Source organism: Musa acuminata, chromosome BXJ3-4 (genome assembly GCF_036884655.1).
Source record: "Musa acuminata AAA Group cultivar baxijiao chromosome BXJ3-4, Cavendish_Baxijiao_AAA, whole genome shotgun sequence".
In the NCBI taxonomy this organism is placed as follows: domain Eukaryota; kingdom Viridiplantae; phylum Streptophyta; class Magnoliopsida; order Zingiberales; family Musaceae; genus Musa; species Musa acuminata.
In genome coordinates, this window is record NC_088352.1 from 29,557,364 (window position 1) to 29,573,810 (window position 16,447).

The 16,447-nt window shown below is 35.7% G+C and overlaps 2 protein-coding genes across 4 annotated transcripts; both read left to right on the plus strand.

Annotated features, from left to right (window-relative positions):
- The first annotated feature begins 2,583 nt into the window (after positions 1–2,583).
- LOC103981891 (probable CoA ligase CCL12) lies at positions 2,584–13,074 on the plus strand. Of its 3 annotated transcripts, none has more exons than XM_065149610.1 (14): positions 2,584–3,050; positions 4,401–4,530; positions 4,692–4,951; positions 5,102–5,303; positions 6,730–6,770; positions 7,894–8,022; positions 8,863–8,936; positions 9,021–9,241; positions 9,322–9,416; positions 9,494–9,710; positions 9,809–9,934; positions 11,906–12,004; positions 12,109–12,318; positions 12,523–13,074. In XM_065149610.1, exons 1-14 carry the CDS (start codon positions 2,776–2,778, stop codon positions 12,634–12,636), a joined length of 2,193 nt encoding a protein of 730 aa, XP_065005682.1. In that variant the 5' UTR covers positions 2,584–2,775; the 3' UTR covers positions 12,637–13,074. The 3 variants fall into 3 exon arrangements, with proteins under 3 accessions (XP_065005682.1, XP_065005684.1, XP_065005683.1); XM_065149612.1 differs by having other exon boundaries at positions 12,548–13,074; XM_065149611.1 differs by having other exon boundaries at positions 8,866–8,936.
- Positions 13,075–14,607: 1,533 nt separating this feature from the next.
- Positions 14,608–15,367, plus strand: LOC135636090 (pollen-specific protein C13-like). Its single transcript, XM_065147643.1, has 2 exons — positions 14,608–14,837; positions 14,913–15,367. Exons 1-2 carry the CDS (start codon positions 14,675–14,677, stop codon positions 15,239–15,241), a joined length of 492 nt encoding a protein of 163 aa, XP_065003715.1. The 5' UTR covers positions 14,608–14,674; the 3' UTR covers positions 15,242–15,367.
- The last annotated feature ends 1,080 nt before the right edge of the window (positions 15,368–16,447 follow it).

Consider the following 16,447-nt stretch of genomic DNA (forward strand, 5'->3'; position numbering starts at 1 on the left):
GGGGACCTTATCTTTTTGGGTTTAATGCCTTAAAAAGCGTTTTACTCATTTTTATTTTTTCTGTTCTTCTTATTTTTTATGCTCTAGAACTCTTAGTTTTTAATTTCTAGAGTAATAAATAGGCAAAGAAACGAAAAAAAAAAAACAATTGATTTTTTAAGATACAAAATTAATTATATGCTGAAAAAGTGAAGCCCTTTGCAGTAATATATATATATATATATATATATATATCATAAATGTGGAAAAAAAAAGACTGTTTCCAGATTAAATAGCCCATTAGAATATGGATGGATCTCTACCAAAGATCTCTACAGAAACAACAAGAAGAAAAAATCCTCATGTTACAAAAAAGTTGACCATTAGGTGAGAGAGAGAGAGATATGGATGGTTCTCTTGGCAACCTCGATTATTGGCTTTCCTTTTCCAAACTCAATTATTGGCTTTTCTTTTCTTAAGCTGTCATTCTAACACGCAATTTCCAACGACGCCAACTCCGTCGTCACTTACCGCGAGCATTCATCATATCTTGCTTGTGTAACAATTTTTTTTTTAATTTTTTTTATTTTGTCTATGTTCGTTATTTTAGAAAATGCAATCAAGCAGACTAGATTTTCTGAGAATTATTTTATGTGGGTGGATCGCATTCCACTTGTGTTGTTTATCAATCATTTTGGACACCAACTTGCATGAGTCGTTTTGTAGGTCTGTGAGGAATTAATAGATATTTTTTTTCTTTAAAAAGAAAAAAAAAGTCATATTTGACTTGTGTGCATGGTAAAATATAATATAATTAGACCGGAAATTGACAAGTTACATGGTAAAACTAGTTAAGTCTTGAATCGTTAGGCCCTTGGTTGAAATGATAGATTTAATTTTTTTAAAAAAATATAATATAATTATTAAATATTTGAAATATAAAATATATGAGTAGTATTATTTAAAAAAATACATATAATATAATTAAAGAGAATGATAGCAGCGAATAGAGAAATGATAAATGTCCTTCGTACCACATAAATCAAATGAACCACTTGAAGGTTCGATTTCTAATTTTCTTCCGATCCTTTCGGTCAGTGCAATCCTATTTTTATGATTATGGTTAGAACAAGATATTAGATTTTTATTACTTACTGTTTATAAAAAAAAAATAGAATTATAGATTATCCTTCGTAATTATCTACCTTTAGCATTCCGATCCTTATATATTTAAAAGTTTCATTATGACCTTTATATTTATCAAATTGAAACATTTATTCTTATTTTTTCTTATATCTTCCGTTCTATTAACTAAAATATAATAAGATTTATCATTGTACACGTATAATATTTTTATCAATAAAATGGATAACATAAAGAAAATAAGATTAAATGTTCTTACTTTTCTAAACATAAGATTTTTATTATAATTTTTAAAATACAAAGATCGAGATTCTAAAAATAACTAATTAAAATTAATCATATATATATATATATATATATATATATATATATATATATATCTTTTAAAAGATTAGGTCAAGTTGTATGTCAACGAGGCGTTGACTTTTTATTATTTTGTGGTATTTGAATATTTGTATATACTCTTTCTTCAAGACATTTTTAATCCAAGTATGCATGCATGCATGCATGCTTGACAGAATGAAACTCTTTGCCCTCCTGGTAATACGATTGACAACATCAATGGAACGAACAAGTGTCGTGTCATACCAATTCCATTGAAACAGCGGTTTACAAGTCTCGGAAAAGCTTGATTGGTCCATCCATACACTACTTTACTTCTTCTTTGTTACATAAACCATATTCACATTTATGTTCTATTTTAGAGCGAATGTACACACAATTGTAAGTGTTTGTCAACTTCGTTATCTTAATAACAAATCCTCGTAAATAGACAATAAATTGACACTTACCGTTGTTTTAATGTGGTGAAGGCGTTATATAAATAAATATAGCAAGAGACTTAAACAAATTGAACGAGTCATTCATTCCCACACCTCCCCCCGCCCCCAAATAAAAAACCCACGACCAAAGAATAACTTTTATGCAGATTATGATTATGATTATGATTATGATTATTGTTATTATTAAAAGAGTGGGTTATTACTTACTATTAAACAAGAAATATCTTTGCTAGTCAATTTTAGAATTTTAATTTTTTTTCAAAAAAAAAACAAGGTTGAAAATTCATCGCATTAGTTTTCAAACTGTCATTGCATCACAGTGATGTAATGAGATTTGAACAAGAATGATTGTAATTCATTGCATTACAGTGAATCTCCAACTATAAATCGATTTAAACCGTTGATACGAGAATAAATAGATGTGATATACCATCATCCATCGATAATTTGGGTGTAAGATGAGATTTTGCTTTTCTAAACCAACATGAGTTAGATGAACGGTGCTTAATTATTATTATTATTATTATTATTATTATTATTATTATTTTTATTGATCGGCATTAATTATTAATTGATGATTAATTAATACCAAGGTTGTTCTAGAAGCATAACAACTACCGAAGCAAAAGACCTCACGGAGAAGCCCAGGCTGGCTTACTGAGCAGCCTTTCTGTTTGGTTTCTGCTTCCTTCCACCGACCTGCCTCGTTTCCTCCTCACCGAATTACTACTCTGCTTTGCTACCTGTCCTTCCCACATCCGCACGCCCCAACTACCGGAACACAACCCTTCCCTCCCTCCCTCGCCCCCCTCTCATTGCACGTCTCATTATATATATATATATATAGGGAGGGAGATCTGGTAGAGGGGCGATGGCGAAGGGGAGCGTGTGGGAGATCGGCGTGAAGGACGTGGTGGCGGCGGGGTTGAAGGCGGACGAGGCGGTGGCCTTCCACGAGGGGCTCCGCCGGTTGGTCGGGGAGGAGCCGCGGGAGGGCGCGGAGGCGGAGGTCTGGCGGGCCGTGGCTGAGAGCGGCCTGTTGCTGCCGGCCCACCCCCACCCCCTCCACCAGCTCGTCTACTACTCCGTCTATGCCACGTGGGACCAGTCCGCCCGCGGCCCGCCCCCCTACTGGTTCCCCTCCCCGTAAACCTCTCTCTCTCTCTCTCGCCATGATCTGGTGTTGGTAGGATGCACGAGTCCGACGTGGAAAATGAAGAACAAAAAAATATGTGTTAAAAGGGGACTGATAGTTGAAAGGATTCAAGTTCAACAAGAAGTGCCTTTCACAATCATGATCTATGTCCTATTAGTCTGTGTGTAATCTTTTGCTATGTGCAACCAATTACACACTTTTGGGCATTATTATAATATTGTAAAAGTGATGGCCTTTGTGATAACAAGGTGCTCATCATTTAGCTAAGATAGGAGCTTTTCTTGGTGAAGTAGCACTTGTTATGTTAGGCTAACTAAGGGTATTTATGCTTTCATAGTGAATGTGTATATAAAAGAAAAAGGGTGGTCCCGTGCGTGAGCTTTGCGCTGATCCATGCTCTTGGAAGACTCAATAAATTTAGACTCTAAACCTTAAAACAGAGGCTATTTCTGTAATGTTGACAATGGTCACTTAGGTTGTAACACACAACCTTACTATTTTTTTTAAAATTTTAATCTAGTTGTTTTATATTCTATTAAAAATACATGGTTTCTTGATTTACTTTTTTCTAATTTAATTTTTTGAGCTTATTAAGAGCCCTTAGTGAACCAAAGATGATGTAATCAACGGTCATAATTAGAGTTGCAACTGATACCTCTCTTTCTTAACATTAGAGAGAATTTGTTAGTAACTCGTTGGGGACCAGAAATTCTGTGAATTGCAATGCATTAGAAGATGTATACCATAGTATGATTTCTAAATAGATTATTCACAATTAAGAAGTTCTATATGGTACACTGATGATGTCCTATGCAAAAGGAAACACCTCTATGTTCAAACTTCTCTAGTGTCCTAATTTTATTTGCATTTATGGTAGATATTTCTATGAGCATTTTGAATTTTTAGCAACTTCATATCTTTTTATTATTTTTCAAAAAATTATCATAATTTTTTAGTATATTGTGATTTGTCACTCTATCGATCAATGCTTGTTGTACCGCTTGAGTTGGTATGGTATGAGTGGTATAGACCGATGCGACTAGTGATCAAGGCATGGATTGCTCGAGTCCTCGTCGGTACGCCCCAACGTACCTTGTGTTGGTACGTCAATACGGATCGGTATGTACCGACCAAGCAAATCCTTGAGACGGGTCCAGTTCTCACAATGATGAACCTTGCTATCGATTACACTCATTTACTTTATTTTGCATTGTTAAGATTTTTAACCTATAATGCTAATGATGTGAAAATTTCTACTAAATATTCATATTCAAATCAACATATATTAACTTTCATGTGCAAGTCCTATAATATAGTACTCAATTATTTTTTCTTGGCAGGATAAACTCTAAGCATACAAATCTTTGGAAATTGATGGAACATCATGGTCCGAAGCTTTTAGGATCATCATATCATGATCCACTTATGAGCTTCAGCCTCTTCCAGAAGTTCTCAGCTCACCGTCCAGAGGTAACTTGCTTTAACTGCATCTATAGGAACTGGCAATACTTTCTGTATCAACGTTAGTGCTTTTTTGTAAGGTGTCAGGTACAGCTCATACAGGCAGTGATTTCCCCAAAAGGTTGCAATTGAATATCCTCCACTAAGTGAACTTTGAAATTTTTTCTTAGGTCTATTGGTCAGCTGTGATAAAAGAGCTCTCTGTGGTATTCCATGAGGCCCCAAAATCTGTTCTGGATACTTCAGAAAATTCTAAGAATGGTGGAGCATGGTTCCCAGGTGCAGTCCTGAATATTGCTGAGTGTTGTCTCTTACCAATGGAATCCCAGAAAAGGACAGATGAAAGTGTGGCTATTCTCTGGAGAAACGAAGGTTCTGATGATTCTTCGATAAACTATTTGTCACTGAAGGAACTTCGTAATCAAGTCATGTATGATTCAATGGAATTATCAATTTGCAATTATTATATAGATTACTGAAATCTATCAAAATTATCATATTTGAACTCTAACAGATGTATACTAAATACTGTCAGATGTATGCAAAATAGCTGATTATTTGTTTACCCTATGAGTCACAGGTTAGTCGCACGTGCAATTGATAAAATATTTATGAAGGGAGATGCTATTGCCATTGACATGCCAATGACATGCACTGCAGTAATCATATACCTAGCAATCATCCTTGCTGGATGTGTTGTTGTATCAATAGCTGACAGCTTTGCAGCAAACGAAATTGCAAAACGGATGGAGGTGGCTAAAGCAAAAGGGATATTTACGCAGGTGAGCATCATCAAGATTATTATTGAACAAAAAGATCAAGAGCATTGGGACCCTTGGGAGATCTTATAATTTGCATTTCCCTAGTCCTTGTAATGTACTTATCACTGATATATCATATGTAAAATGGTGTCTGCGTTTAGATGCAATCTTCTTGTGCATCATACACATCTATATGCATATGATAGTACACCTTTTTTTCTCTTTTCAAATAAAACATGAGCAGATGCCAATGAAAATATTATTCATGAATACTAGGCAAAAACATTTTGAAGGCTTTTAATGATTTTCATCTGTCTTATCATGCTAGCATGATATACTTTGTCAAAACTCCAAGTCATGCTGAGAGTGTGGCAGGAGCCGATGGAGCAGGCGAATGCTTGTTTTGAGTCTTTTGACCATTTAATTATTTAATGAGCATGGTCAACACTAGATCTGCATTACAATTCTGGTCAGTCTACATGATTTGTCCTCCACTGCATGCATGATATACCACAAGTGCATCTAAAGCATTATATAATGGTATCCTCATTCATTGGACCAAAAGTCCTATTAGCATTTGACAGACTACATAACCATGCAAAATACCATTTTCCACATCTTTGACCTGTGCTGGCCAAAGATGGACACCCTAACCATGCAAAGTACCATTTTTCCAATATAGATCTTTTTGTATTTAATATTATTTTTGTGTGTTAGAATGTCTTGTATGAAAGATAGAATCAACAAAGCATGATATAGTGCTTTTGAAGAAATAAACATCAAACAAACATATGGATTCTGTAGAAGCATTTCAATATTATTACTTTGATGCTGAAGCTGAGGGCAAGCTTTGGTTTCATACTGAGGTTTCTCCACAGAATATGAGTTTCCACTCACAGAAATAAGACTCTGCTGCGTAAGATTGCACAAATGGAACCCCCACCCCCACCCCCACCCACAACCCCACCCCCCCCCCCCCCCAGCCTCATGCCGGGCGCATTGGATGGAGTCTCGTGCACTCACTAGTGAGAATATCGTATGCTGGACTGCCCCATACTATGATTCATAAGCTTTCAGAAACCAGTGCATTCATGTTAACTTAATCAGTATGAAGCAAATTGTCAATAGCATGAAGATTATTTTGATTCAAATCACTAATCTTAGATTTACTTGGTAAAGCATGTGGATTTGCTCTAGCATATGCTTCTCAAAGTGTAATTCTTTGCATCAAAAATTGCTTCATTGAATAAGAACACAAGTAACAGAAAAGAAGGTAAAGTATGCTTTTAAATGATGTTTAAAGTAATTGATCCTTGTGCTCTCAAAAATAATTTCAAACATCATGGTCATGTAGTTTTGCTGATCAGTGCAGTGAAAACAACGTGATATATATTCTTTTTCCTCATTTATTAAGTTGTCTAACCTTGTAATTATTAGGACATTTCAGGACTTCATTCTTCGAGGAGATAAAAAAATTCCTCTTTACAGGTAAGATTACTGATTAGTTGATTCAATTTGTTCTAAATATTTGCAAACCTACATGCATATGTCAATACCCTAGCTTTTTGATCTGTTTCACAAAATTGTATCAGTTCAACATGCTTCTTCTTTTAGATCATTTAGGAACTTCAAAATTATTATGTTGAGCATATTGTAATTTTTACTTGGTAACAAACTTTTCTCTTTACAGGTAAGACTAATCAGTTTACTCAGTTTTAAAGTTTTGCAAATTTACATGCATGTGTAACTACCTAAGATTTTTTAAAATCAATTCAATGTGTTTCTTGCCTTAAATTGTTTGGTGACCTCCAAATTTGAAAGTAGAGCATGTTGTAAATTTTCTCTCACGGTAATGGATGCATCCATCGTCAATACATTTTTCTAATTCCAACATTAAAACTGGTTTTAGGTTTATGATGCCCTCTCTTTTCCTTATTCCCTTGCTTAACTGATTTGATCATGTCAATGGATTATTGTCTTGCTTTAATTCTGACTGTTAGTTGATTGACCTAGGATGCTGTGCACCTGCCGCATGTACAATTTAACACAATATCTATAAATTCTTCACAATGTTAGTTATTTAGGTTCTGAGTGAGGAATCTACAGATTGGGAAGCTTTTGCATTCGAGGGAACTTATTTTGTCAACCTACATTCACCTATGTAAACTTTTCCATCGGCTCAATGTTTAACTTTAACCTACATAAAATCGTCATGTTTCTGTGAGTCATCTCTTTCCTTCTTTCTCCTCTTTCAATTACTTGTTCTGTACAATTCCTAGTTTTAGGTTTTGTTACAAAAGGAATGATACATACATCCCAGTGCCTGAATAACTTAATGTGATCTTGTGACTTTTTTGCTAAAAACAAATCACAACCCAATATATGACTCACTGGATATGGTCATACTTAAAAGTTCATAAAATCTTTATTGCTTTCTTATTGCAGCTATACGTGTCTTCCAGAGCATTATCATGTAATTTCATAAACAGGCTATTTTTTCACTTTTTTATGTTTTCAAGCCCCATGAATAACTTGTGAATGTTGTTCATTATTTTGCCACATTGAAAATTGATGGCTATCAAAATGTTCATTGATTAGTGTTTTTGTTCAGTCGTGTTATAAAGGGTACGTCATGTGTCGTTATTGTTGTTCCTGCTCATGGCAATGATGTGGGAGTTCAACTAAGAAGCCATGACTTGTCATGGAAAGATTTTATCTCTTCTGCTGGTTCACTTCCAAGGTTTGTCTTGCAACTCTTATCTTATTAAATCGTTTAGGACAGTAACCTAATATAGATGATCATTTTACCTTGGTGCTTGTCACTAGTTTTGTTCAAGTTTATGATGTTGTTACTGAGTGTTTTTTGCTTTACCTAGAATTTATAGAAGCTTCCTGACCCCTTCTTAAATATATACCTAGGATTTTGACTCCAAGTCACCAGATGTTTTGTTAATTAATTTGTATGCTAATTTTACCACTCTCGTGATATAAATAAGTATACATTTTGGGGAAGAACTTTATTAGGTCTGCCCTTTTTACCATCATATTTTGGTTACAACTGTTTCTGCTTCTAATTCTTATGTATTTATAGTCATACATACATGTTTAAAGAGTTACCTGCTTGTTAGTGTTGGAAGTCCACTTAATTGCAATTGTTGGTCATGCCTACCTGGTTGTGGTTTCAAATATTTACACCAATATGTTGGGCGTATGTTCAATCCAAAATTTTACACCTCATTGCTGGTTGCAAATGTGCTCAGCTGTCTTTTGTTAGAGTCTGTCTCCATCCAACAAAGGGATTCTTGCAGGTGCATCTATGATAGATGTTCCTCGTGCTCTGGGTATCCTAACTTCATATATTAAGGTCAATATCCTGAAAATACTGTTTACTAATTGGTAATATACAGGTTTATCTAACTGACTAAATGTTTCATTTTTAGTTATACAACATATAAGGTTCGTAATGTTTTTATTGTTCACCATTAAAAATTACTTTCCAGAAATTTGGATTTAGTCTTATTTATGGAAACATCATTAATAGAAAAAAATCTGTTATTTGACAATCTTGGCTTTTGAACAGCAGGCATAACTATCCTCCTGTTTATCAGTCAGCAGACAGTGTGACCAATATACTCTTTTCTTCAGGAACAACAGGTACTCTAGTATATTTCCAGTTTTACTTCTTGTAGAACCTTTTTATTCAGATGGTTCATTTTCTGTTTCTATCAACCCATACAGGAGAACCCAAAGCTATTCCTTGGACACAGATTTCACCAATAAGATGTGCAGCTGATTCGTGGGCACATATTGATATCCAAGCAGGAGATATTTGTTGCTGGCCAACAAATCTAGGATGGGTTATGGGACCGATTATATTGTATTCGTGTTTCTTAAATGGTGCTACTCTGGCTCTTTACCATGGATCTCCACTTGGACGTGGTTTTGGAAAGTTTGTCCAGGTAATGTCCGCAAAAGATTGTACCAATGTGCATATGCATTTATTAATCAATTTTGGGTGATCATTGAAACTATTCTCTAGGATGCATCTGTGACAATGTTAGGAACAGTACCAAGCCTAGTCAAATATTGGAAAAGCAGCAAATGCATGGAAGAGCTTGACTGGACCAAGATCAGGTACTTTGTGTTGATGACTATATATTTTCTCCAATGCATGCCTAATAGTATAGCATTCTATGCAATCATCCTTGCAGGATTTTTGGTTCTACAGGGGAAGCCTCTGATATTGATGATGACCTATGGCTCTCTTCCCGGGCTTCCTACAGACCAATTATAGAATGTTGTGGTGGGACTGAACTTGCATCTAGCTACATCCAGGGAAGCTTGTTGCAGCCGCAAGCTTTCGCAACATTTAGTACTCCATCAATGTCAACAGGATTCATCATTTTTGATGAACAAGGAATTCCATATGTAAGATGTTTCCCTATAAAAATTAAATATATGGGAAGAACAGCACTTGATAACTGCATTTAGAAAATACAAATGATATTTTGTGGCCTACATAACAGCCGGATGATCAACCTTGTGTTGGAGAAGTTGGTTTGTTTCCTCTCTACATGGGATCTACTGATAGGTTACTCAACGCCAATCATAAGAAGGTTTACTTTGATGGAATGCCTACATACAAAGGAATGGTATGTAATTAGGTTACTTTTAGCTAAAGTATGTTGTTTACTACATATTTGCCTTTTCTGTTTACATTATCCGCTTCCCTATTCATCAACAGTTTGAAATATAGTCCCCACTGCAAGAACTTAATATCCAAGTTTTCTTCTGATATTTGCAGATGATTTATGCTACCTCCCTATATTACACTGTTTTTGGAGAAAATGATCCACAGGATTATACTTCTTATCACAAAAAAATATCCAATTGCAAATTTTATACCCTCTCCAAACCCTGTTGGCAGGAGTCTTGCGCACTAAACTGCAACACTCTCCTCTTTTTGGGGCCAAATTTTAATAATATGTTAAAGAATCATAAACATCATATTTATTAAGGAGAAGGCAAGGAACATTTGAGTAGCCTAGTAATAAAAAATACTTCTATCATGAGCACATACAACAGGAACCTGATTTTTGTTGACATTGCTTCAACAGGTGAGTATTAGGATCATCATGCTAACATGGCTTCAGCAAGTGGGATTGTAACCTGGTCTTTATCACTTATATTTGTTGCTTATTACTTGTTGAAGTTTCTAGTAGGTTCTATACCTTTTTATTTATCTTTTTGGAAACAATATCCGTAAGTTTTTGCACATAGTACACAAAAACTGTAGTATGAGAGCAGTAACTGTTTGTGGTCTGTGTGTCAAATCTTGTGAATCATGATGAACTTCTAGAGCACAAGGAGACAAAGATTGATGAGGTAGTATTAGTTTGATGGCAATGGTACCCCTAATATTTCGTAATACTTGTGGGATCATAGAGAGCTAAGTGGACTGATGAGGATGTCATGGATTTGAGTAGATCAATTGTGGTTTCACAAGAGTCCCACATTAGATGTGGACTAAGATGTGGGTAGTGCAAATGACTACCCATTCTCAAGGAGCACCTTCTGAAGGCCGCCTGGTTTTGTTCTTAGGTCTTAAACATATGATCTTCACAAAATATGTACCGTTTCAACATTTTACCAATACATGGTCACACTATGGAAATTAAATCTTTAAGCCATCTTTTGCAACTCTATATTTTATGCCATCACGTTAGGTGATTTGGCAGGTCATGAAGAGATTGGCCCTCCTGGTGGACACTTTCTTAACTCAAGAGCTCCTGTTATGTGATAGTCCGAATCAGAATGGAGCATGTCATGATAATCAACTTATGCTCATCAAGAAATACTTTAAGAAAAAGATATGGGGATGTTCTGCTTTTGCCAATGACATGGTAGTCGCTACCACATGCTCATAAGAAATGTATGACAAAATTGTTTACCAGATTGGCTCTAGTAATGTTTAGTCTCATAGCGTGTGCTCATGATCAGTTAACAAGGACCAGCATGCTGGTATGCTGTATCTCGAATGATCTATTCAATTGCGACCTCTGTAATGCTCATGTGAGTAGTGTAGTGGTTGAATCAACTGGGTAATCATAATTAAGTAGGGATGAGAGGATTGATGTTGGATCCCCAAGGAGAAATGATTGGCATCACCATGCGCATGTCATACTGCACACATGACTGTTTTTAAACAAATCTCTCAATTTTAGTTTCTCTGTTACTATTTTCATCGCTGCAATCATCTTGTTTCATTCTTCACTTGTTACAATGCATCGTACTGCAGTACACACTTGAATCATGTCAACTTTAAGCTGGAACGCACTGTTTACCTTTCCCATCTTTATGACTTTCAAACATAAAATTAATATCTGATTTGACTGACCTTAGTATTTCAACATCTCTTAGTGATTCTCATATGAAAGTTTTCACATGACTGCAACAGTTGAACTGGGTTCAGGTGATGACTCCATTGGTCATTTGTCTTGCCATATGTGGATCATGAAATTTACTCAATTTAACACCTCAATTAAATGAATATTAAATGGCAACCAGTAACCATCAGATGTTATCTCTCTCTTAAATTTTCTAACGTGCTAATATGGCTCCAGAACCTTCGAAGACATGGAGATATAATTCAAAGAACAGTGGGTAATTATTACATTGTCCATGGCCGAGTTGATGACACCATGAATCTTGGAGGCATTAAGGTAACAACCATGCCAAAATATTCCAAGTATTGTCCCATTTCTGAAGTAAGCATAGCATCAGATATGTTCTTAAATGGTAAATTATAAATGCCTGTGACTACCAGACAAGTTCAGTGGAGATAGAACGTGTATGCAACAGAGCTGATGAAAATGTGTTAGAGACAGCAGCAGTCACCATTACATCCAATACTGGAGGCCCTGAACGGTTGGTTGTGTTAGTAGTTCCTAAGAATCAGTCGGCAAAGTGCGATCCTGAGTTCCTGAGGACTAAATTCCAGAAAGCCATCCAGAACTATCTCAATCCTTTGTTCAAGGTATTAATGCCCCTCCTAAGAACCTTCATGGTGATATATTGTCTATCTGAACTATTTGTATCCATTTTGCTATAATTAAGAGTAGAACAGTTCTTGACCATACCAGTAGTCTTTTCTTTTTTTTTCCAATGAAGCAGAAATTAGTATGTTTATATTATGTTAAGGTTTTAAAAACTCTGTGCTTTTCCTGACTCCACTTATCAGGTGAGCTTTGTGAAAATTGTCCCAGAGTTTCCTCGTACCGCTTCAAACAAATTGCTGAGGAGAGTCCTCAGGGATCAGCTGAAACAAGAGTATCGAACTTACAGCAGACTATGACAGGATCAGTTTGGAGGACTCGACCCTATAATTTGGCTTCAGATGCATCAGAAAAAGGTTGGTCAGCCATCATCACTTTGCAATTTCACCTACCCTGCTATGCTCACTGCAATGCCACGAGGTATATAGGCAGATGGTGGCAGCATGGTGCATGCTGTAATTTGGAAGTAGATTAAACATGGAGATTACAGCCATTATGCCTCGCTTAATTAGGAGAAAGCTTTGTAGCCAACCTTCAGTGTCTTATGTCTTAGTTTGGATGTTCAGACTGGCTTTTCACTGCATTATTCCTCTATATAAGGGCTTTGCTCTCATCTACATGCTATATGATTGGTTAGCTATGTTTGGTGTTTACATTTACTGCCTCTAGCAGTAAAAGCAATATAAACGGACTGGATTAATTGCTTGGGATGATCCATTACCATTCACCTTCTGCCATGTTTTTCTTCTTTTTTGGTGTGACAAAAGTGAATTGCAGCTTGTAAAAAATGGGAATTTACAGGTCTGATGCCCTCAAATTAGTTCTTTGGAATATCTGAATTGCAGTGTCCAGTATATGTAGTGTGTATTTATATATGTTTATATTCTGAACAGGAATCCAACGGCTGCACAAAACCACGAATATTGATCTTTGATTTGATGCTTTTATATTGGGCAAAGAGTTGCTGAATGTCACAGACGTTTCTCACTCTGAACTCTAAACGTCGCTCCCAAAATTAATATGATTACAGCAAGCTCAGAAAATAATGAGTAGAAAGGCAAAATGACTGACAAGAAGGGAGATGATACAACTATAGCTTTCGAAATCATTATACATTAGTTAGATCATTTAAATAATTCATTTTAATTATCCTAGATGCAATCTCTTTTTATTTTATTTTGCTAACACATTAGCAAATTTATCCTTTAAGTTTGGACTCAATTTGTAAGAAATTCAAAAGCACAGCTTTCAAAATCATTATAAATCAAATTACATACATGTTTGATTAAAAAAATCATTCATTTATTTATGTATTTATTTTTTTATGAAAGCTTTCAAAATCTTTTTTTTTTCTTTTAAGTTGATTGATCATGCAACCATGTCGATATCCATTGTTTTCTTAAATGGATATGAAGTAAGACTAGTTTCCGAGAAGCTCAAAAGTACTGCTTTCAAAATCATTATACATCAATTAGCATATCAACTCTGTGTGTTTTTAAATAAAGTATTTGTTTAATTTATTCTAGTTAATTATTTTAATTATAGTAGCTCTCAAAATCTATTTCCTTTTTCATTTATTTTAAATATGCAGCAGCAACTTTTCCTTTAAGGTGACTGATCACGTAAGCATGTTGATGTTAAGGTACTAACCAGCTCAGCTCAGCTCGTAAATATTTTGACAGATACGAAATGTTAAGGTGCCATTCGTTTCTTCAATGGGATATAAAATGTATGACTTTAAAGAGTTTGGGCCACTAAATCCATGGATCTCATAGTTTGGTGACCTCATGTAAATTAGTATATTATATAAGAGCATTTTCTTTATGAATGGGGAAGTTAGTAAAAGGTTCCTTTTAAATTAAAAATAATAAAAAATAAAATGGATATTAAGATCATAAAGGAGCACTAGTTTGGTTCAACATCTTATTTTGTTTATCCATATAATGGAATATTTAATTGCCAACCAGAAATCAAGCTCAAATTTTACGCTCCTTACACATAAGCAAAATGTTAGCTTTAATGATGATCATAAATTACGTAAACAAAAAGCTCCTCATAAGAATATTATACACTCGCATTAAGATCTCATAAACCGATCCATAATCCTCGCGAAACCCATGCATACGTGCCTCACCCCAATGGTTTGTAGACCGAGTCATCATCATCCATCCATCCTTCCCCCCAAATCACTCTCCACCACACACACCCACACGCACACGTTAGTGCTACACTATTTAAGGGGATGGCGTGTGACATGAGCCTCCATCTCCCTCCTCTCGCCCTCGACTTGCCTCTCTTCCTCCTCGGCACCATCTTGGAAGCACACCTGTGTCAGCCATGGCTAACGGTTCTCATGCATTTGCTGCCACCTGCTTCCTCTTCGCCTTCCTCAACGCCGTCGTCTGCGTCGTCTCCACACCCGACATCGTTGTCGAAGGCCGCGTGTACTGCGACACTTGCCGTGCTGGTTTCGAGACCACCGCCACCGAGTACATTGCAGGTCATCATCTACCAAACTAAACACTTACAGGTTGATCTGAGATCTTAATGCTGAGCAGTCCTTGTGGTGTGGCAGGCGCCAAGGTGAAGCTGGAGTGCAAGAACTACACAACCGGGGAGATCATCCACACCAACCAGGCGACGACAGATGCGACGGGAAAGTATCAGATCACGGTGGTTGACGACCACCAGGAAGAGACCTGCCAAGTGACGCTGATATCGAGCCCTCGCAGCGACTGCTCCGAGATCAGCGAGGGGAGGAACAGCGCCCTCGTCGTGGTCACCCACAACGTTGGGATCACCTCCGGCGTCCGCTATGCCAACTCCTTGGGCTTCCTCAAGGAGAAGCCGCTCGAGACCTGTGGCCAGCTGCTGCTGCAGTATGCTTTGGGAGTTGACGGCTGAGAGATGTGTGTTACGTGACAACCAAGGCACGGTTTCAACGTACTGCTAATTTTGATGGATGCAGCAAAGTTGTCGCTGAGGTTGGGAGATGTTCTTGATGGATTGATTCATCGATCGCCCGATGCGTTCATCATTCTTGTTGTGTGGTGATATTATTAATCGATCGATGAATCTTATTTATGATGTTGGTGCTAATGTTTTACATTAACAACATTGGTCCGACGGATCCTTTGGAAAATACATAAACATAAGGATCAAAACTTATTATCATACCGAAATACATAGGAAAAACCATTGACTTAAATTGTTGTTGTATAGGAACAATAGTATTTTTAAGTGGTTTGATGGCCTATCTAAATAGGAAAGATATTACAATAAAAATATAGGACGAAAATAAAATAGAAAATTATTGATATTAATAATCCAAATTTTTATCCAATTCATTTCGTATGTGTTTTGAGTATGTCCAATTTAATTTCTTGTAATATATTATTATATCAAAAAATAATCAACATAAATATGTCTAAGCAAGGAATAGTTGCAACTCCATACAATTAGTCAAAAGATTAATATGCTTGCAAGATTCGAATTGATAAGATTTTGTCCCTATTATCGCATGTGCGTCCTCATTAAAAAAATTAATTTATTAATATAATTGCAACAAATAATATGATATTATGGACTAAATAAAAAATTTGATGAAAATATTGGATTCCAACGTATTTAAACTTGTATTAATATGATCATATGGATACGGTGTAAGTGGCGCTAAAATCACATCAGGAGAATTACAGAAAATCCAAAAGAAAAAGTTCCATTGGGCATAGCCAATTAAATCCAAAAGTTTATTAATAAAAAATATTTTTTGAACATTACGATCTTTACATTAAGTAGCGACAAAAAATAAATAAAGCAATATCGATCCATTTCTTTATGTATCCATGGTAGTTAGATTAGGGTTATTCATCTTGATCCTTAACTACAAAATAGCAATTTATATGTTTTACGTCGAGAATTATATTTAATGGAACTGATGAGCATTTTAAGGGGCTATTTAATCAGATAGATTGTAAATCTTAAAAATACATTTTACTTAAATGATAAACTATGTTGTCGTTGGTCTATAATTTACCAGTTTAAGAGAAAATAATTCAATTTAATTCTAAGGTGTGTTTTTTTTCAGGATTCTCGGGTTTAAACTACTTT